The 24062-nt window shown below is 44.6% G+C and overlaps 1 protein-coding gene across 2 annotated transcripts in view; it reads right to left on the bottom strand.

Annotated features, from left to right (window-relative positions):
• Positions 1-24062, bottom strand: part of nisch (nischarin) — a 46444-nt gene that overhangs the window by 6714 nt on the left and 15668 nt on the right. Inside the window, exons 12-19 of one of the 2 annotated variants that reach the window (XM_090242090.1) lie at positions 21890-22003; positions 18232-18352; positions 13958-14082; positions 9332-9405; positions 6808-8361; positions 6469-6652; positions 2252-2402; positions 1440-1568 (exon numbers count right to left, since the gene is read on the bottom strand). In XM_090242090.1, the coding sequence (XP_090098216.1) occupies positions 1440-1568; positions 2252-2402; positions 6469-6652; positions 6808-8361; positions 9332-9405; positions 13958-14082; positions 18232-18352; positions 21890-22003 (2452 nt within the window). The remainder of the gene's footprint in view (positions 1-1439; positions 1569-2251; positions 2403-6468; positions 6653-6807; positions 8362-9331; positions 9406-13957; positions 14083-18231; positions 18353-21889; positions 22004-24062) is intronic. The other variant, XM_090242091.1, reaches the window with a different exon arrangement.

The raw sequence follows: 24062 nt of genomic DNA, 5'->3' as shown, positions 1-24062 counted from the left end.
CCATTCATCCGCCGCCATCACCTCATGTTTCAGCAGGATAATGCATCGCCCCATGTCGCAAGGATCTGTACACAAATCCTGGAAGCTGAAAATGTCCCAGCTCTTCCATGGCCTGCATACTCACCAGACATGTCACCCATTGATCATGTTTGGGATGCTCTGGATCGACAGCGTGTTCCAGTTCCCACCAATATCCAGCAACTTCGCACAGCCATTGAAGAGGAGTGGGACACCATTCCACAGAACACAATCAACAGCCTGATCAACTCTGTGAGAAGGAGATGTGTCGCGCTGCATGAGACAAACGGTGGTCACACCAGATACCGACTGGTTTTCTGATCAACGCCCCTACCTTTTTGTTAAAGGTATCTGTGACCAACAGATGCATATGTGTATTCCCAGTCATGTGAAATCCATAGATTAGGGCCTAATGACTTTATTTAAATTGTCTGATTTCCTCATATGAACTGTAACTCAGTAACATCTTTGAAGTTGTTGCATTGATATGTTTGTTCAGTATTTATTATCAGGTGAAATGATCTGGGATTGGGATTTCTATGAATTCTGGGATTGGGATTTCTATGAATTCTGGGATAGGGATTGGGATTTCTATGAATTCTGGGATTGGGATTTCTATGAATTCTGGGATAGGGATTGGGATTTCTATGAATTCTGGGATTGGGATTTCTATGAATTCTGGGATAGGGATTGGGATTTCTATGAATTCTGGGATTGGGATTTCTATGAATTCTGGGATAGGGATTGGGATTTCTATGAATTCTGGGATAGGGATTTCTATGAATTCTGGGATAGGGATTGGGATTTCTATGAATTCTGGGATAGGGATTTCTATGAATTCTGGGATAGGGATTGGGATTTCTATGAATTCTGGGATAGGGATTGGGATTTCTATGAATTCTGGGATAGGGATTGGGATTTCTATGAATTCTGGGATTGGGATTTCTATGAATTCTGGGATAGGGATTTCTATGAATTCTGGGATTTCTATGAATTCTGGGATTGGGATTTCCATGAATTCTGGGATTGGGATTTCCATGAATTCTGGGATTGGGATTTCCATGAATTCTGGGATAGGGATTTCCATGAATTCTGGGATAGGGATTTCTATGAATTCTGGGATAGGGATTTCCATGAATTCTGGGATAGGGATTTCCATGAATTCTGGGATAGGGATTTCCATGAATTCTGGGATTGGGATTTCCATGAATTCTGGGATATCCATGAATTCTGGGATAGGGATTTCCATGAATTCTGGGATAGGGATTTCCATGAATTCTGGGATAAGGATTTCCATGAATTCTGGGATAGGGATTTCTATGAATTCAGACAACACGTCACAGTATGTTCAACTGTTTTTAACATCCTGATCCTAGTCGTCTCTGTGACACTGTGGTCATCCATTCATTCTCCCTACTCACCCATCACCCTGAAGTACTGGTCGAACAGGCCCACGTTGACAGAGTGGAGGTCGTGGAGGTCGATGGTGAAACAGTAAGACATGATCAGCTCTGGGTCCCGATGGTCACAGTGACTCCAGTCCCACAGTACTGAAGGATAAAGACAGCACACATTACTACAGACCCACAGTATAAAGACAGCACTTATTACCACAGACCCACAGTACTGAAGGATAAAGACAGCACACATTACTACAGACCCACAGTACTGAAGGATAAAGACAGCACTCATTACTACAGTCCCACAGTACTGAAGGATAAAGACAGCACTCATTACTACAGACCCACAGTACTGAAGACAGCACTCATTACTACAGACCCACAGTACTGAAGACAGCACTCATTACTACAGACCCACAGTACTGAAGACAGCACTCATTACTACAGACCCACAGTACTGAAGACAGCACTCATTACTACAGACCCACAGTACTGAAGACAGCACTCATTACTACAGACCCACAGTACTGAAGACAGCACTCATTACTACAGACCCACAGTACTGAAGACAGCACTCATTACTACAGACCCACAGTACTGAAGACAGCACTCATTACTACAATTTGAAGGTGTTTACATGACTAATGCCATACTCAGCCTACTACCATAATCAGTTATATTTAGAGTTACTGGTGTGCATGTAAACAGACTCACTCAGACAGACAGACTCTCCCTCAAACTCATGCAGCTCTTTTCAACTGTGATTTATATTTTTCCTAATGTGTCTGGTCACTGAGCGTAGCCGCCGTGCAGTGTGTGTGTGTTTGTCTTACGTGATTGGTCATTGAGCGTGGAGGCGGAGTCATCCAGCAGGAAGTAGAGAGCTTTAGTAGAGAGCATGATACAGGAAGTGGCCTCGACGTCAGGTGACTTATAAAAAACTACCGATGACCACAGGATGTGATGCAGCTCTTCCTTCTCTTCCTGGTCAAAACACACACAGACCATCCCCTTTAAACACCTCATAGACATCACAGGCACACGCCATCCCCTTTAAACACCTCAGACATCACAGGCACACGCCATCCCCTTTAAACATCACAGGCACACGCCATCCCCTTTAAACATCACAGGCACACGCCATCCCCTTTAAACATCACAGGCACACGCCATCCCCTTTAAACATCACAGGCACACGCCATCCCCTTTAAACATCTCAGGCACACGCCATCCCCTTTAAACATCACAGGCACACGCCATCCCCTTTAAACACCTCAGACATCACAGGCACACGCCATCCCCTTTAAACATCTCAGACATCACAGGCACACGCCATCCCCTTTAAACATCAGACATCACAGGCACACGCCATCCCCTTTAAACATCTCAGACATCACAGGTACACGCCATCCCCTTTAAACATCAGACATCACAGGCACACACCATCCCCTTTAAACATCTCAGACATCACAGGTACACGCCATCCCCTTTAAACATCTCAAACATCACAGGCACACGCCATCCCCTTTAAACATCTCAGACATCACAGGCACAAATCATCCTCTTTAATCATCACAGGCAGTAAGAAGTCCATTGTTGTTGATGAATGTGTGTCAAGGTTTCAGTTAGCTGGAAATGAACGGCTTTTGGCTGCAAACATTTTATGAAAAAGCAGATTTTTTTTGTTTTTTGTTGCCGACCAAATTGTCCAGGAGAAAAAAAATCACATGGAAAAATAATGCTTTTTATTAAATGATGGAAATACCAGCCGATCCATTCCATCTTCAAAGGAACTTCCTACCTCCTCTGATTGGATAGATTACTGAAAAAGGAAAAATCCCCTCCTTACCATTGCGAACCAATAAATGGACAAAAGCCTAATCCTAATTGAAATATCACAAAAGTATTCAAATGAGTTAAAGTTATAAAGGAGTATATCCAAAATATTATATTAATAACACGTTTGATGTCCTAAAGTTGCAGCTTTTAAAAAAAAAAAAAAGGGGAATAAAATAATGATGAAAGTCACAGTGTATAGCTTGGCTATTCTCACATCACAGCTTTATCTTCAATTACAAATATTTCAGCCCACAAGAAGTGGAATTGTGCAAACAACAACACCAAGGTAAAACAAAAATGTTTTTGAATGAGAACTCTAAAGAAAATGTACAGCTGAGGAAAGCGTATGAAAGAAACCTAGAGTTGACCTAGGCCCCCCTGTCACAGTATTCTACCAATGTACAACCGACCGCCAACGCATTTAGTAGCCTAATAGGAGGATGAGGCACAAATGTGAATCATTTAAAAAAAGGGGCAAACTCCTCCATTTTTTTTAAAACCTCATGTTCATGATCTCCAGCACAATACCAGTGTGTATAGGAAATACCAGTGTGTCAACATAGGTGGAAAATAGCACATTTCAAAGTTTTGTAGAAAAGAAGAAAGAAAAAAACGTTCTACGCGATGACATCATCAAAAGGTAGGACATTTTAAAAACAGTGATTGTAAAACACTATGAAATTCGCAGAGACGTGGGGAGCAAGAAACTCGTTGCAGGTTTTGAAAGTCAATGTTTTTTTTTTAAACTTCAAAATCGTACCCTGTGATGTCACAGAGAAGCATTTTTAGGACATTTCTTCTCTTTTTAACCAGATCATAGAAATTGTTTTCCCATACAGTACATTCGGAAAGTATTCAGACCCCTTAACTTTTTCCACATTTTGTTATGTTAGATGTATTCTAAAATGGATGCAATAGTTTTTTTTTTCTCATCCTCAATCTACACACAATACCCCATAACGACATCACAATACCCCATGACATCACAATACCCCATAATGACATCACAATACCCCATAATGACATCACAATACCCCATAACGACATCACAATACCCCATAACGACATCACAATACCCCATAACGACATCACAATACCCCATAACGACATCACAATACCCCATAACAACATCACAATACCCCATAATGACATCACAATACCCCATGACATCACAATACCCCATAACGACATCACAATACCCCATAACGACATCACAATACCCCATAACGACATCACAATACCCCATAACGACATCACAATACCCCATAATGACATCACAATACCCCATGACATCACAATACCCCATAACGACATCACAATACCCCATAACGACATCACAATACCCCATAACGACATCACAATACCCCATAACGACATCACAATACCCCATAATGACATCACAATACCCCATGACATCACAATACCCCATAACGACATCACAATACCCCATAACGACATCACAATACCCCATAACGACATCACAATACCCCATAACGACATCACAATACCCCATAACGACATCACAATACCCCATAATGACATCACAATACCCCATGACATCACAATACCCCATAACGACATCACAATACCCCATAATGACATCACAATACCCCATAACGACATCACAATACCCCATAACGGCATCACAATACCCCATAACGACATCACAATACCCCATAACGACATCACAATACCCCATAACGACATCACAATACCCCATAACGACATCACAATACCCCATAACGACATCACAATACCCCATAACGACATCACAATACCCCATAACGGCATCACAATACCCCATAACGGCATCACAATACCCCATAACGACATCACAATACCCCATAACGACATCACAATACCCCATAACGACATCTCTGGAACTCTGGAGCTCTGTCAGAGTGATCGTCGGGTTCTTGGTCACCTTCCTGACCAAGGCCCTGCTCCCCCGATTACTCAGTTTGGCCGAGCGGACAGCTCTAGGAAGTCTTGGTGATTCCAAACTTCTTCCATTTAAGAATGATGGAGGCCACTGTGTTCTTGGGGACCTTCAATGCTGGAGACATGTGTTTGGTACCCTTCCCCAGATCTGTGCATCGACACAATCCTGTCTCGGAGCTCTACGGACAATTCCTTCAACCTCATGGCTTGATTTTTGCTCTGACATGCACCTGTCAACTGTGGGACCTTATATAGACAGGTGTGTGTTTTCCAAATCATGTCCAATCAATTGAATTTACCACAGGTGGACTCCAATCAACTTGTAGAAACATCTCAAGGATGATCAATGGAAACAGGATGCACCTGAGCTCATTTTAGTCTCATAACAAAAGGGTCTGAATACTTATGTAAATAATCTATTTCTGTTTGTTATTTTTTATACATTTGCAAAAAATTCAAAAAAAACTGTTTTCACTTTGTCACTATGTGGGTGTTGTGTGTCGATTGATGAAGAAAATGTTTTAATTTAATCCATTTTAGAATGAGGCTGTAATGTAACAAAATGTGGAAAAAGTCAAGGGGTCTGAATACTGTCCGCATTCACTGCACACAGACCCGGGTTTGGTGCTGAAGATAATGAGGTTGACAAGTGACAGAATCAGCCTTTAATAAATATCCAGTTCTGAGGTGATGATTTATACGACCAATCACAGTGCACAGCTCATACAAATAAGCCAATAGGAGAGATCGTTTTATACGACCAATCACACAGTCAGCGAGGCTCGTTAACAGTCACTCGCTCCAGATGCGCGGTTCGGCACACATAGACACACCTCTTTCGTGCACAGCTCATACAAATAAGCCAATAGGAGAGATCGTTTCCAAATTAGATTATAAAAATACAATATTTTGAAGTTGTGTTTTATTACTTGTTCTTCTAGCCTGAATATTTAGTTAAATTTTTTTTTAAAAATATATTATTTTATAGTAGGGATGAAGACACAACGGACAATGTTTTGCTTTACAGGCTAAATCCTTTTCTGTTAATATGATTGACCATAACTAATCTAAATGTGATTTGTGTCATTCTGAGCACCGTGGGTGGACACACCGTAATAGGATATGCACCCAACGGATATGGGTCCGGTACGTTTATAAAACATCTGGTCAATTTAAATCTTACCAGTCACATTCTCCGGCAACCAATTATTTGCGCCTGCGTGTGTGTCTGTGTGTGTGTGTGTGTGTGTGTGTGTGTCTCTCCCTCTACCTCTGCAATGTTTGTGTGGAAGAACCCCAGCAGCTGGTGTCCCCTAAGCCCAGAGATGAGGGACAGGGCTGGGGACAGGGTCAGGTGGGATGGGACCTGATTGTCTCCGGTCAGCTTCTCCACCAGGATGTCTGTTGGGTAGGACAGGGACAGGGATGGCCGAGGACGCTGAACACCTCGAGGGCTAGATGGAGAGAGAGAGAGAGAGAAACAATATGTCATGAAAAATGGAAGAACCTCGATCTTGATAGCTAACTGTTAGTAATGAGACGGCCCGTCCTTCAGTAAATGAGACGATCCGTCCTTCAGTAATGAGACAATGTGTCCATATGTATCTACCTGTTAACCTGCAGTCTGTCTGTGCTCTTGGTCTCATTGGGAGTGGGCGTGTGTATGTTTATCGTCCTGGGACTGTCCCCGTCACTGTGGCTATGTTCGTTCCCACCCTGCAGGAAAGCCACAGTCTTGATGTCCCTGAGGCTGGAGCGCAGCAGGGTAAACTGTTTCTGGAAACGAAGCCTGTCGTGAGGCAACGGGAACACCGCTGTGACCCTCTCCTGTCCCACTAGGAGCTCCATGACACGGCTGTCTCTGGGGGAGCGGTGGTGCCAGGGGCAGCTGGGAGAGTAGGCAGGGATAGACCCAGCACCAGCCCCATACAGGGCACTCGGCCTTGGGTGGGGCAGCACGGAGGCCAGGGGGATGCGGCTGAGCCTGGAGCAGGAGCGGAGCCTCTGGTTGTGGTCATCTGACGGTTCATCTCCGGTGGTTCCCCGGGCCAGAGCTTTGAAGTCCACCTTCAGCACACAGAGATGGCGCTGGGTCAAGAACAGGACACAGGGGACACAGCAGGAGGAGTCTCTGTCCCCTCCTGGAACTACATGGGATAGGATGTCAGAGAGAAGGGGATTGGTTAGAGTTTGGAGGGTGAAGGTATCTGGGTTAGTAGAGGTCTTCGTTGGAGTGAGAGTTGGGTTTGTTGAGGAGGTTGTCCGCTGGCTGTTCTGGGACGACAACATGGCAGTCTCCACTAGATGTGCTGCATAACCTCCTTTCACACAGCCCTGGTTCTCTTCCATCTCCCAGGAGGTGAAGAGCAGGTGGAGGAGCTGCTGTGGGGTGGAGGGTCCTCCTGACGGGGAGGAGGGGAGCTGGGCCAGGGAGCAGAGCAGGGAGTGGGTCTCTTTTAAACCCTCGGGGTCTGAGAAGAGGTACCAGTGGACATCAGAGGACCTCACCCTCAGGGAAAGGCAAGTGTCTGGGATGTAGAAGAGGAGAGAGTCTAGCTGGTCGTAGGGAAGGACAAGGTCTGGCTCCAGGTTATCTACTAGAGTTTGTAGGGTTAGGCCCTGGTTCTGGACTGCGACTGAGCCAAGGTCGTGAGGCTGGCTCTGGGGTTGATGGGTTGGGGCTGTGGAGGGGTGACGAGGACAGTGGAACAGCCCCAGTAGACTGTTTGTTAGCACCACACACACCGACCTCTGCTCCACCACATCATCAACCCTGATGCAGTGGCACCACATGACTTTGGTCACACGTAACACCTCTGTCTCTGGGGCCTGGTTCTCTCCCTCTACCGGGTCAGTCAGGGACCCCTCCTCCTCTCCCTCCCTCTCCTTTCCCTCCCCCAGACCCATCTCAAAGTATCCATCTCCAGAGGAGGGGCTGGGACTGGGGCTGCCCAGATCAGTCTCTTCCTGGCTGGGGAGATCTTGGAGTCTGCTGGGCCTCCTGTTCTCCTCTCCCAGGGCTCTGGTGATGCGGGCAGACAGCAGGGAGGTGAAGGACGGACAGGAGGAGGTGGAGGGGAGGTGGAGGGGGAGCACAGGGGTCCTCAGGTTAGTGTTGCTCCATGTGTATCGCTCCTCTCTGTCCTCCACACAGCAGCAGCAGCTGGGACACAGGAAATACACACCTGGTTAGATCATCATCATCAACATCTAGAATAACTCATGATAAAACTGTAGTAGAACAATAACAGCAGAAGGTGAAAGAGGGGAATATATATATGGTTTAGACTGGAATGCTGTGTATAAATAAATCATAAATACATTTTAAAAGGTGATTAATTTCTACTAAAAACAGCACTGACACAGTAATATGACTGTGGTGGATACCTCATGTCACAGGGTTGACGTTCCTCAACTGTCTACCGATATTTCTGGAGGGATCTAGCGCCTCCTCCTGACAGGTTAGTGTATAAACCTGGCCTCCATTTTAACTACATGTCACCGGCCTCCATTTTAACTACATGTCACATTAGTGAAGACATGGAGACAAACAGTACAGAAACAACACATCTTGAATGAATGAATGAATGAATGAATGGGTGGGTGGGTGAAAGAATGATTGAACCAATTAATGAATGAATGGGTGGGTGGGTGAGTAAAAGAATGATTGAACAAATGAATGAATGGGTGGGTGGGTGAAAGAATGATTGAACAAATGAATGAATGGGTGGGTGGGTGGGTGGGTGGGTGAGTGAAAGAATGATTGAACAAATGAATGAATGGGTGGGTGGGTGAAAGAATGATTGAACAAATGAATGAATGGGTGGGTGGGTGAAAGAATGATTGAACAAATGAATGAATGGGTGGGTGGGTGAAAGAATGATTGAACAAATGAATGAATGGGTGGGTGGGTGAGTGAAAGAATGATTGAACAAATGAATGAATGTGTGGGTGGGTGAAAGAATGATTGAACCAATTAATGAATGAATGGGTGGGTGGGTGGGTGGGTGGGTGGGTGGGTGAGTAAAAGAATGATTGAACAAATGAATGAATGGGTGGGTGGGTGAAAGAATGATTGAAAAGGTTTATTTCCGTGTAAATGATGTTTACAAGCTGCGTGCTTCACAACGTACCTACTGTTCTGGTTCTGTTGGGTACTGGAGCGGTCAAAAGAACTAGAATCAGCGTCAGGTCGGTGGCTGGTAACCTGGAACAATAACAAAACGTAACATTTAAGATGTTCCTCCACTGAACATGCAACCCACAAAGACAATGTAATATCATGTAGAGTGCCTGGGTCCTCCCAGTCTTATAGACTACAAAAGGTTATTTTTTTCTTCGTTTTTTTTTTTTTTTTAAAGGAGGTACAGCCGGGACACTATTAGGTTACGTTTTGATGTGGTTACATACGACAGATGGTTACACACAGTGGTAAATGACGGTACAGTACGGGGGGGGGGGGAAATAGAACACTCCTTATTCTTTTGGGTTAAGGTGTAAGCGTTAGTACCCAGGGCACTAATGTGTGTCTCTCCTCACTGAATGAACGGCTGATGGAAACCCGATAGAAACGGATAAATTGTGCACATGACTGATGACGAAGAAGATGGTGATTGATATTAGAACAATAAGCTTAAGAATTGCTCTTCCTCTGTCCCGCGCACCCAACAGCCCACACCTGAGGGAAAGAAATACTTCCTATTTTTTTTTTGTTTCAGTCAAAAGAAGATGTCACTGTATTACTACTGTGACAGCAGTGGAGAAGGTGGAGAAAGTTTTAAAGTTCCTCGGGTAACACATCACAGACAAACTGAAATGGTCCACCCACACAGACAACGTTGTGAAGAAGGCTCAGCAGCGCCTCTTCAACCTCAGGAGGCGGAAGAAATGTGGCTTGTCACCTAAAACCCTCACATTGTTTTACAGATGCACAATTGAGAGCATCCTGGTACGGCAAATGCCACGCAAGGCTCTTCAGAGGGTGGTTCGGTCTGCACAACGCATCACCCACCGGGGACACATTACCTGCCCGCCAGGACACCTACAACACTCGACGTCGTAGAAAAGCTTAAAAGATCATCAAGGACAACAACCACCCGAGCCACTGCCTGTTCACCCCGCTATCATCCAGAAGGCGAGGTTAGTACAAGTGCATCAAAGCTGAAACCGAGAGACTGAAAAACAGCTTATATCTTTAAACAGCCATCACTAACACAGAGAGGCTGCTCCCTACATACAGACTTGAATTCATTGGCCACTTTAATAAATGAATCACTAGTCACTTTAATAATGTTTACATATCTTACATTACTTGTCTCATATGTATATACCGTATTCTATACCATCTACTGCATCTTGTCTATGCCACTCGGCCATCACCCTTCCATATATTTATATGTACATATTCTTATTCCATCCCTTTAGATTTGTGTACATTAGGTAGTTGTTGGGGAATTGTTAGATTACTTGTTAGATATTACTGCACTGTCGGAACTAGAAGCACAAGCATTTCGCTACACTCGCATTAACATCTGCTAACCATGTGTATGTGACCAATACAATGGGATTTGACTGGACATTGCCAACTCAAATCTCTTTGAAAAGAGCCTTGCCCTAATGAAAGCCTACAGCCAACATAAGATATATAGATTAACCTTCGTCCCAGTCGGAGGTCCTGAGCACACTGGAGCAGGTTTTCATCAAGGATCTCTCTGTACTTTGCACCTTTCCCTCAATCCTGACTAGTTTCCTAGTCCCTGCTGCTGAAAAACATCCCCATAGCATGATGCTGCCATCACCATGCTTCACCGTAGAGATGGTGCCAGGTTTCCTCCAGATGTGACTTTTGGCATTCAGGTCAATCTTGGTTTCATCAGACCAGAGAATCTTGTTTCTCATGGTCTGAGTCCTTTAGGTGCCTTTTGGCAAACTCCAAGCGGGCTGTCATGTGCCTTTTTCCTGAGGAGTGGCTTCCACCTGGCCACTCCATAAAGGCCTGATTGCTGGAGCGCTGCAGAGATGGGAGAACCTTCCAGAAGGACAACCATCTCCACAGAGGAACTCTGGAGCTCTGTCAGAGTGACAATCTGGGTTTTTGGTCACCTCCCTGACCAAGGCCCTTCGCCCCCGATTGCTCAGTTTGGCTGGGTGGCCAGCATGATGAGACTAATGATGATTTGAAAAAAGTTGCTTGAAAGGCATGAGCTCTGCTTACTTTTTTTTTGCACAGGATGTACACACGACAATAGTCTCACAATTTGACACTTGATAATGCCTCGAATTTCACGGCGGCATCCCTTTATAGCCTTAAAGCACCCTAAGAAAATCCATGCCTTTCGCGGTCCGGAGTGTTGGTGTTTTGCCCTTCTGCCTGAGTGTGCTGCGCAACCCGAAGCGTGATCGGGTCTTTCTCACAGGTTACAAGTGAAGACAGACACATCGGGGACGCAACTGCGTGCATTCCTTCCGTGTTTCCTTTCGTGTATTCATTTCAGTTCCGAGGTGCATATTGAAGATATTGGAAGAAATGTCCACATTTACTTTTTGTCAGCGAACAAGATGAGTAGTCCTAACGAGCAGCAAAAGCACTAGCCTATGTTAATCTACTATCTCCCATAGTACAAAAGTTGACCTATTCTATGAGAGAAATACATATTCCAAACATATTCTGGGACAGTTGTGGGATGCGATAGATCTCAAATTAATAAAACCACTAGCATCAAAAAAACTGTTTTACGCAATGTGGCTGACGCAATAGATCAGAACGTTTGGCTTAAAATGTTGATAAACTATTAGGCTATTTCTTCACACTATTATCGCAGCAATGCGCACATGGTAGTAGGCTATAAGCGCAAATGTAACATTAAAAGAAAATGGAGAATGGAGGACGCTTATTCCGTGGTTCATTTTCATGCCAGGTAGGCTATACTCCTGTTATAAAGAGAAGACAAATGTTTAATATTAGGAAAGTTGAGAAATAAATGTAGTAGGCCTAGCCTATAGGAAGCTGATAGAATCCTCCTATTTTTATTAGAGGCCATCACTCTGTTTTCCCCCTGCAATTGTATAGCCTATAGAAATGTTGTGCAACATGAGCTCTCATGAAGTGTTTGATTAGATTTTCGATACATTTGCATTGATGTCAGAGTGATTAGAGGGACAATAGAGTGCTGAGTACCAGGTAGTTAACAAGTTTGGTAGGTTACTAATGACCATCAGCAGCATCAGAACTTGGAGAAGCCTAATTACTGTGACTAAACGGTCATGTGGCATTTGACTGCCTTCATGACTCGTGACTGCCGGTGTGGGGGTAATACGGTCACCGCAACAGCCCTACCCACATGTGGACGCCAATCAAGTTATAGAAACATCTCAAGGATGATCCATAGAAACAGGATGCACCTGAGCTGAATTTGGAGTCTCATAGCAAAGGTCTGAATACTTATGTGAATAAGGTATCTGTTTTTGATTTTGTATAAATCAGCAAACATTTCTAAAACCCTGCTTTCACTTTGTCATTTTGGTGTATTGTATATAGACAGATGTGTATGTGTTTTTATTTGATACATTTTTGAATAAGGCTGCAACGTAACAAAATGTGGAAAAAGGGAAGGGGTTTGAATACTTTCTGAATTTACCTTGAACAATTCCCAAAATCTGATACACAACCAAATGTCGGCATTTAACCATCCAAATATTTCATACGATATTCTGCCCATATTGGGACTCAGCCTGACTGATCTCCTTCCTATATAATTACATTTGAAATCATAAAGTTCATTCACAATTGCATGCTCGGCTTCAAAAGCCCACATCAATAAATTGAGTAAATGTGTTTAATGGTGGCCTCTGGTGGTTAAAACGAGCATTAAAAGCAAGAACTGTAAAGCACCATTCCACACCACGGCATACCGCACGCTATACCAGGGTATGTCACAACTTTTAAATTGTGGGCCGAAGTTTCCTCAAGGCGAAAAGGAAAGGAGGGTGGTCGGGTTGGATGGGTAGGCGTGGAACATGAACGCCAAGCGACCCTAAGGTTGCGTGTCACGAATCTCATCACGGACAACTTTAGTATTTTAGTAACTTTGCAACTACTTGGCCTGTTAGCTAACCCTTCCCATAACGTTAACCTTAATTCCTTGGATAGCTAACATTAGCCAGCTAGCTAATGTTAACCTTAATTCCTTGGATAGCTAACATTAGCCAGCTAGCTAACGTTAACCTTAATTCCTTGGATAGCTAACATTAGCCAGCTAGCTAACGTTAGCCAACTAGCAACCTAGTTAAAAATGGAATTTGTAAAATATACATATTGCAAATTCGTAACTTATTGCACAAATTGCAATTCGTAACATATCATACGAATGATCATTTGTTACATCATTTGAATTGTAATTGGTATCATACCAAATGGATAATGGACATCCACAAATGTATACAAATGTATACATACCATACCAAATGTAACATATCATACTAATTTCAGTACTCCACATTTTCGTTTACTATGTTACGTCTACCCCTGAGTTCAGGTTGTTTTTTGGGACAATTTTACATACAGTGTGTAATGAATTTTATTTATTTTATGTTTTAAGAATCACTATTATAATTTTTTTAAACGGTACGTTCACAAAGAAACTAAAAGTTATTTTTCTTGCAGCAGTTTCCATATTACAAAATAAATTGTGAAAACGTCATAATAAAAATGTTTTTTTTGTTGTTGTGTGTAATCAGATGGAGAAAAAAAAAAACCTCACCTGTAGTTGTTCCTCACAAGGCAGTGTGTTTACATCATCATAGCATCGCTGGGTATCAAGTGCAATAAAATCCACAGGAGTCAATATTGTAGGGGTAACAAAGCCTTCTTCTTTACATATCAATTCTGGAACAAACAAAAACATTTAAATAGAGATCTGAAATGTTTACTGCCACGCTTCAAAGTGTGTTTAGTGTGAGCTTACGTCACAGTTAAAGCACACTGTATATCACAGTGGAAAGAGTTACAACATTACTGTGTCTCAGGGGGGAGTAGTGATGTATTAGGAAGAGCTGTGTGTCTCAGGGGGGAGTAGTGATGTATTAGGAAGAGCTGTGTGTCTCAGGGGGAGTAGTGATGTATTAGTAAGAGCTGTGTGTCTCAGGGGGAGAGTAGTGATGTATTAGTAAGAGCTGTGTGTCTCAGGGGGGAGTAGTGATGTATTAGGAAGAGTTGTGTGTCTCGGGGGGGGGAGTAGTGATGTATTAGGAAGAGCTGTGTGTCTCAGGGGGAGTAGTGATGTATTAGTAAGAGCTGTGTGTCTCAGGGGGGAGTAGTGATGTATTAGGAAGAGTTGTGTGTCTCGGGGGGGGAGTAGTGATGTATTAGGAAGAGCTGTGTGTCTCAGGGGGAGTAGTGATGTATTAGTAAGAGCTGTGTGTCTCAGGGGGGGGGGGTAGTGGTGTATTAGTAAGAGCTGTGTGTCTCAGGGGGGAGTAGTGATGTATTAGGAAGAGCTGTGTGTCTCAGGGGGGAGTAGTGATGTATTAGTAAGAGCTGTGTGTCTCAGGGGGGGAGTAGTGATGTATTAGTAAGAGCTGTGTGTCTCAGGGGGGAGTAGTGATGTATTAGTAAGAGCTGTGTGTCTCAGGGGGGAGTAGTGATGTATTAGTAAGAGCTGTGTGTCTCGGGGGGGAGTAGTGATGTATTAGGAAGAGCTGTGTGTCTCAGGGGGGGGAGTAGTGATGTATTAGTAAGAGCTGTGTGTCTCAGGGGGGAGTAGTGATGTATTAGTAAGAGCTGTGTGTCTCAGGGGGGAGTAGTGATGTATTAGGAAGAGCTGTGTGTCTCAGGGGGGAGTAGTGATGTATTAGTAAGAGCTGTGTGTCTCGGGGGGGGGGGGGGGGGGGATAGTGATGTATTAGTAAGAGCTGTGTGTCTCAGGGGGGAGTAGTGATGTATTAGTAAGAGCTGCGTGTCTCGGGGGGGGGGGGGGGGGGGATAGTGATGTATTAGTAAGAGCTGTGTGTCTCGGGGGGGGGGGGGTAGTGATGTATTAGTAAGAGCTGCGTGTCTCGGGGGGGGGGGGGGGGGGGATAGTGATGTATTAGTAAGAGCTGTGTGTCTCGGGGGGGGGGGGGGGGGTAGTGATGTATTAGTAAGAGCTGCGTGTCTCGGGGGGGGGGGGGGGGGGGGTAGTGATGTATTAGTAAGAGCTGTGTGTCTCGGGGGGGGGGGGGGTAGTGATGTATTAGTAAGAGCTGCGTGTCTCGGGGGGGGGGGGGGGGATAGTGATGTATTAGTAAGAGCTGTGTGTCTCAGGGGGGAGTAGTGATGTATTAGTAAGAGCTGCGTGTCTCGGGGGGGGGGGGGGGGGGGGGGGGATAGTGATGTATTAGTAAGAGCTGTGTGTCTCGGGGGGGGGGGGGGGGGTAGTGATGTATTAGTAAGAGCTGCGTGTCTCGGGGGGGGGGGGGGGATAGTGATGTATTAGTAAGAGCTGTGTGTCTCGGGGGGGGGGGGGTAGTGATGTATTAGTAAGAGCTGCGTGTCTCGGGGGGGGGGGGGGGGGGGGGATAGTGATGTATTAGTAAGAGCTGTGTGTCTCGGGGGGGGGGGGGTAGTGATGTATTAGTAAGAGCTGCGTGTCTCGGGGGGGGGGGGGGGGGGGGGGTAGTGGTGTATTAGTAAGAGCTGTGTGTCTCAGGGGGGAGTAGTGATGTATTAGGAAGAGCTGTGTGTCTCAGGGGGGAGTAGTGATGTATTAGTAAGAGCTGTGTGTCTCGGGGGGGGGGGGGGGGGTAGTGATGTATTAGTAAGAGCTGTGTGTCTCAGGGGAGAGTAGTGATGTATTAGTAAGAGCTGTGTGTCTCAGGGGGGAGAAGTGATGTATTAGTAAGAGCTGTGTGTCTCAGGGGGGAGTAGTGATGTATTAGTAAGAGCTGTGTGTCTCAGGGGGGGGGTAGTGGTGTATTAGTAAGAGCTGTGTGTCTCAGGGGGGAGAAGTGATGTATTAGTAAGAGCTGTGTGTCTCAGGGGGGAGTAGTGATGTATTAGTAAGAGCTGTGTGTCTCAGGGGGGGGAGTAGTGATGTATTAGGAAGAGCTGTGTGTCTCAGGGTGTGACGTCTGGGACTGCTCAAATAACAGATCGTTAGCCCTAAGATTGCGTCACTGACCCGCCCACATTAAACGATTCCCTGATCCACCTCTACGCAGATGACACCATTCTGTATACTTCTGGCCCTTCCTTGGACACTGTGCTATCTAACCTCCAAACGAGCTTCAATGCCATACAACACTCCTTCCGTGGCCTCCAACTGCTCTTAAACGCTAGTAAAACCAAATGCATGCTTTTGAACCGTTCGCTGCCTGCACCCGTACGCCCGACCAGCATCACCACCCTGGATGGTTCCGACCTAGAATATGTGGACATCTATAAGTACCTAGGTGTCTGGCTAGACTGTAAACTCTCCTTCCAGACTCATATCAAACATCTCCAATCTAAAATCAAATCTAGAGTCGGCTTTCTATTTCAGCAACAAAGCCTCCTTCACTCACGCCGCCAAACTTACCCTAGTAAGGCTGACTATCCTACCGATCCTCGACTTCGGCGATGTCATCTACAAAATAGCTTCCAATACTCTACTCAGCAAACTGGATGCAGTTTATCACAGTGCCATCCGTTTTGTCACTAAAGCACCTTATACCACCCACCACTGCGACCTGTATGCTCTAGTCGGCTGGCCAGACTCACTGGCTCCAGGTCATCTACAAGTCCATGCTAGGTAAAGCTCCGCCTTATCTCAGTTCACTGGTCACGATGGCAACACCCACCCGTAGCACGCGCTCCAGCAGGTGTATCTCACTGATCATCCCTAAAGCCAACACCTAATTTGGCCGCCTTTCCTTCCAGTTCTCTGCTGCCTGTGACTGGAACGAATTGCAAAAATCGCTGAAGTTGGAGACTTTTATCTCCCTCACCAACTTTAAACATCTGCTATCTGAGCAGCTAACCGATCGCTGCAGCTGTACATAGTCCATCGGTAAATAGCCCACCCAATTTACCTACCTCATCCCCATACCGTTTTTATTTATTTACTTTTCTGCTCTTTTGCACACCAGTACATGACCATCACTCCAGTGTTAATCTGCTAAATTGTAATTATTCGCCTACCTCTTCATGCCTTTTGCACACAATGTATATAGACTCTCTTTTTTTTTCTACTGTGTTATTGACTTGTTTATTTTTTACTCCATGTGTAACTAACTCTGTGTTGTCTGTTCACACTGCTTTGCTTTATCTTGGCCAGGTCGCAGTTGCAAATGAGAACTTGTTCTCGACTAGCCTACCTGGTTAAATAAAGGTGTTCTCAACTGGCCTACCTGGTTAAATAAAGGTGAGATAAATAATAAAATACATAAAACGAGCTTCGGTGACGACCACGTGCCCTGAGTAGGCAAGGACATGGGGCTTTTGTCTCCCATCTCAAAAACTAGTCTGAGAAAGCTAAAATCGGGGCCAAAATCGTGTAGTGTACACTCGGTTTAAGAGCGTTGAAGCACGAGGCTCAACTTCTCCACTGTTTTGGTCCTGTTGCTACCACGCTGTAACAGCATGAACCAAACCTGTGCACATGCGCAGATACTATGTGTGACTGTGTGAGAACGAAGTCGTGCATCTCGCTCTTCGCAATATCATCAGTGCTGCTCGTGATGACATAATTTCGCTGAGGCTACCTTTAACACAGTGACTGGTATAGAGCTGCTGAGAGAGAGAGAGAAGAGAGAGGAGAGGAGAGGAGAGGAGAGGAGAGGAGAGGAGAGGAGAGGAGAGGAGAGGAGAGGAGAGGAGAGGAGAGGAGAGGAGAGGAGGAGGAGAGGAGAGGAGAGGAGAGGAGAGGGAGAGGAGAGGAGAGGAGAGGAGAGGAGAGAGAGAGAGAGAGAGAGAGAGAGAGAGCGAGAGAGAGAGAGAGCGAGAGAGTAGTTTTGAGAGAGCTAGAGCGTATAGGAGCAGAGCAGGCCCCACCCAGCAGCCTGATACATACATGATTACCTTGGCTGGAGCAGGCTGGGGCTAGGGCTGAGGAGAGGAGAGAGGAAGAGGAGGAAGAGGCGGCAGCGACAGAGGAGGAGATGGAAGATCCACCACCAGACAGCCTGGAGTCCTCACTGATCTGACAAACACACCAGCAGGCTTCGCTTTAGTCAACATATAATATATAGGAATATTCTATATATATTTGCCAACTCCTATGCCATTGTTACAGGCAAGACAGCACAAACAGATCTGGGACTCAGGCTAGCTGCATTCAATACTATAGTAAATGGTTCATTTTAGATAGACCTCTTTACAGTTAGCAAGGAAAAGGATATTAGCATTTCTTTTGGGGGGAAAGAACCCCCCTCCCAAATATATCAGTAATACTGTAATAACCCCCCAAAGATATCAGTAATACTGTAATAACCCCCCCCAAAGATATCAGTAATACTGTAATAACCCCCAACAAATATATCAGTAATACTGTAATAACCCCCCCCCCCAAGATATCAGTAATACTGTAATAACCCCCCCCCCCAAAGATATCAGTAATACTGTAATAACCCCCTCAAAGATATCAGTAACTGTAATACCCCCCCCAAAGATATCAGTAATACTATAATAACCCCCCCCAAAAGATATCAGTAATACTGTAATAACCCCCCCCCCAAGATATCAGTAATACTGTAATAACCCCCCCCAAGATATCAGTAATACTGTAATAACCCCCCCCCCCAAAGATATCAGTAAAACTGTAATAACCCCCCCCAAAGATATCAGTAATACTGCAATAACCCCCCCCCAAGATATCAGTAATACTGCAATAACCCCCCCCCAAAGATATCAGTAATACTGCAATAACCCCCCCCCCCAAAGATATCAGTAATACTGTAATAACCCCCCCCCAAGATATCAGTAATACTGTAATAACCCCCCCCCCCCCCCAAGATATCAGTAATACTGCAATAACCCCCCCCCCAAAAGATACCAGTAATACTGTAATAACCCCCCCCCCCCCAAAGATATCAGTAATACTGTAATAACCCCCTCAAAGATATCAGTAACTGTAATACCCCCCCCCCAAAGATATCAGTAATACTATAATAACCCCCCCCCAAAGATATCAGTAATACTGTAATAACCCCCCCCAAGATATCAGTAATACTGTAATAACCCCCCCCCCCCAAAGATATCAGTAAAACTGTAATAACCCCCCCCAAAGATATCAGTAATACTGCAATAACCCCCCCCCCCCAAGATATCAGTAATACTGCAATAACCCCCCCCCCCCCAAAGATATCAGTAATACTGCAATAACCCCCCCCCCCAAAGATATCAGTAATACTGTAATAACCCCCCCCCCCCCAAGATATCAGTAATACTGCAATAACCCCCCCCCCCCAAAGATATCAGTAATACTGCAATAATCCCCCCCCCCCCAAGATATCAGTAATACTGTAATAACCCCTCAAAGATATCAGTAATACTGTAATAATCGCCCCTCAAAGATATCAGTAATACTGCAATAACCCCCCCCCCCTCAAAGATATCAGTAATACTGCAATAACCCCCCAAAGATATCAGTAATACTGCAATAACCCCCCAAAGATATCAGTAATACTGCAATAAACCCCCCCCCCCCAAGATATCAGTAATACTGCAATAACCCCCCCAAAGATATCAGTAATACTGTATAACCCCCCCCCCCCAAAGATATCAGTAATACTGCAATAACCCCCCCCCCAAATATATCAGTAATACTGTAATAACCCCCCCCAAATATATCTGTAATACTGCAATAACCCCCCCCCCCAAAGATATCAGTAATACTGCAATAACCCCCCAAAGATATCAGTAATACTGCAATAACCCCCCCCCAAGATATCAGTAATACTGCAATAACCCCCCCAAAGATATCAGTAATACTGCAATAACCCCCCCCCCCCAAATATATCAGTAATACTGCAATAACCCCCCCAAAGATATCAGTAATACTGCAATAACCCCCCCCCCCCCCAAAGATATCAGCAATACTGTAATAACCCCCCAAATATATCAGTAATACTGTAATAACCCCCCAAATATATCAGTAATACTGTAATAACCCCCAAAGATATCAGTAATACTGCAATAACCCCCCCCCTCAAAGATATCAGTAATACTGCAATAACCCCCCCCTCAAATATATCAGTAATACTGCAATAACCCCCCAAAGATATCAGTACTACTGCAATAACCACCCAAAGATATCAGTAATACTGCAATACCCCCCCCCCCCAAGATATCAGTCATGCTGCAATAACCTCCCAAAGATATCAGTAATGCTGTAATAACCCCCCCAAATATATCAGTAATACTGTAACAACCCCCCCAAAGATATCAGTAATACTGTAATAACCCCCCAAATATATCAGTAATACTGTAATAACCCCTCAAAGATATCAGTAATGCTGTAATAACCCCCCCAAAGATATCAGTAACGCTGTAATAACCCCCCCAAAGATATCAGTAATACTGCAATAACCCCCCCCCCAAGATATCAGTAATACTGTAATAACCCCCCCCAAAGATATCAGTAATACTGTAATAACCGCTCAAAGAGATCAGTAATACTGCAATAACCCCCCCCCCCCTCAAAGATATCAGTAATACTGCAATAACCCCCCCCTCAAATATATCAGTAATACTGTAATAACCCCTCAAATATATCAGTAATACTGTAATAACCCCTCAAAGAGATCAGTAATACTGCAATAACCCCCCCCCCCCCCTCAAAGATATCAGTAATACTGTAATAACCCCCCCCCCCCCAAAGATATCAGTAATACTGTAATAACCCCCCAAATATATCAGTAATACTGTAATAACCCCTCAAAGATATCAGTAATACTGCAATAACCCCCCCCCCCAAAGATATCAGTAATACTGTAATAACCCCCCCCCCCCCAAGATATCAGTAATACTGCAATACCCCCCCCCCCAAGATATCAGTAATCCCCCCCAAGATATCAGTAATACTGCAATAACCCCCCCCTCAAAGATATCAGTAATACTGCAATAACCCCCCCCCCCTCAAAGATATCAGCAATACTGCAATAACCCCCCCCCCCCCCCCCCAAGATATCAGTAATACTGCAATACCCCCCCCCCCCCCCCAAAGATATCAGTAATAACCCCCCCCCCCCAAGATATCAGTAATACTGTAATAACCCCTCAGAGATCAGTAATACTGTAATAACCACCCAAAGATATCAGTAATACTGCAATACCCCCCCCCCCCAAGATATCAGTAATGCTGTAATAACCCCTCAAATATATCAGTAATACTGCAATAACCCCCCCAAAGATATCAGTAATACTGCAATAACCACCCAAAGATATCAGTAATACTGCAATACCCCCCCCCCCAAGATATCAGTAATACTGTAATAACCCCCCAAATATATCAGTAATACTGTAATAACCCCCCAAATATATCAGTAATACTGTAATAACACCCCCCCCAAAGATATCAGTAATACTGTAATAACACACCCCCCCCCCCCCCCCAAAGATATAAGTAATACTGTAATAACCAGTTGTAAGATGCTCCTGTTCACAGAGATCAACAGGCTCAGAACACTAGACAAAGTTACCACAAATCATTATTCTGCCCTTGGTTATGGCACCTTACCTTCTTTTCGTTGTTGGCCATTCGGTCTTTAGATTCTTTGGCTTTCTGAATAGCTTTCAACACCTCCACAGTGTCCAGCTCTTTCTCTGTCGGCGCAGTGCTGTCCAAGCATACCTGTTAGACAAGGACAACCACATCAACAATCAGTGGGTAGTTACCAACCTACCACTACAGTTACCAACCTACCACTACAGTTACCACCTACCACTACAGTTACCAACCTACCACTACAGTTACCAACCTACCACTACAGTTACTACAGTTACAACCTACTACTACTACCACCACTACTACTACTACTGCTACTACTACTGTTGCTACTACTACTGCTGTTGCTGCTACTACTACTACTGCTGTTGCTGCTACTACTACTACTGTTGTTGCTACTACTACTGCTACTACTGTTGTTGCTGCTACTGCTACTACTACTGTTGTTGCTACTACTGCTGCTACTACTACTACTGTTGTTGCTACTACTGCTGCTACTGTTGTTGCTGCTAATGCTACTACTACTACTACTACTACTGCTACTATTGTTGCTACTACTGCTGCTACTACTACTACTGTTGTTGCTACTACTGCTGCTACTACTGTTGTTGCTGCTACTGCTACTACTACTACTACTACTACTACTGCTACTATTGTTGCTACTACTGCTACTACTACTGTTGTTGCTACTACTGCTGCTACAACTACTGTTGTTGCTACTACTGCTGCTACTACTACTGTTGCTGCTACTACTACTACTGTTGTTGCTGCTACTACTACTGTTGCTGCTACTGCTACTACTACTGTTGCTGCTACTGCTACTACTACTGTTGCTGCTACTGCTACTACTACTGTTGTTGCTACTACTGCTGCTACTACTACTGCTGCTACTACAGTTGTTGCTACTACTGCTGCTACTACTGCTGCTGTTGCTGCTACTGCTACTACTACTGTTGTTGCTACTACTGCTGCTACTACTACTGCTGCTACTACAGTTGTTGCTACTACTGCTGCTACTACTGCTGCTGTTGCTGCTACTGCTACTACTACTGTTGTTGCTACTACTGCTGCTACTACTACTGCTGCTACTACAGTTGTTGCTACTACTACTGCTACTACTACTGTTGTTGCTACTACTGCTGCTACTACTGCTGCTGTTGCTGCTACTACTACTACTGTTGTTGCTACTACTACTGCTGCTACTACTGTTGTTGCTACTACTGCTACTACTGTTGTTGCTACTACTGCTACTACTACTGCTGTTGCTGCTACTACTACTGTTGTTGCTACTACTGCTACTGCTACTACTGTTGTTGCTACTACTGCTACTGTTGTTGCTGCTACTGCTACTGCTGCTACTACTGTTGTTGCTGCTACTACTACTGTTGTTGCTACTACTGCTGCTACTACTACTGTTGTTGCTACTACTGTTGTTGCTGCTACTGCTACTGTTGTTGCTACTACTGCTACTACTACTGTTGTTGCTACTACTGCTACTGCTACTGTTGTTGCTACTACTGCTACTACTACTGTTGTTGCTGCTACTGCTACTACTACTGTTGTTGCTACTACTACTGTTGTTGCTGCTACTACTACTGTTGTTGCTGCTACTGCTACTACTACTACTGTTGTTGCTACTACTGCTGCTACTACTACTGCTGCTACTGCTACTACTACTGTTGTTGCTGCTACTACTACTACTACTACTGCTGCTACTACTACTGCTGCTACTGTTGTTGCTACTACTGCTGCTGCTACTGTTGTTGCTACTACTGCTGCTACTACTGTTGTTGCTACTACTGCTGCTACTACTGTTGTTGCTACTACTGCTGCTACTACTACTGCTGCTACTTCTGTTGTTGCTGCTACTGCTCCTACTACTGCTGCTACTACTGTTGTTGCTACTACTGCTGCTACTACTGCTGTTGCTACTACTGCTGTTGCTACTACTACTACTACTGCTGCTGCTACTACTACTGCTGCTACTTCTGTTGTTGCTGCTACTGCTCCTACTACTGCTGCTACTACTGCTGTTACTACTACTGCTGTTGCTACTACTGCTGTTGCTACTACTACTACTACTACTGCTGCTGCTACTACTACTGCTACTACTACTACTGTTGCTACTACTACTACTGTTGTTGCTACTACTACTACTACTGCTGCTGCTACTACTACTGCTACT

Source organism: Oncorhynchus mykiss, chromosome 7 (assembly GCF_057628025.1).
Source record: "Oncorhynchus mykiss isolate SJ-2025 chromosome 7, ASM5762802v1, whole genome shotgun sequence".
Lineage (NCBI taxonomy): Eukaryota > Metazoa > Chordata > Actinopteri > Salmoniformes > Salmonidae > Oncorhynchus > Oncorhynchus mykiss.
Note: the sequence above shows the minus strand (reverse complement) of the source record. Positions and strands in the feature narration are given on the sequence as shown.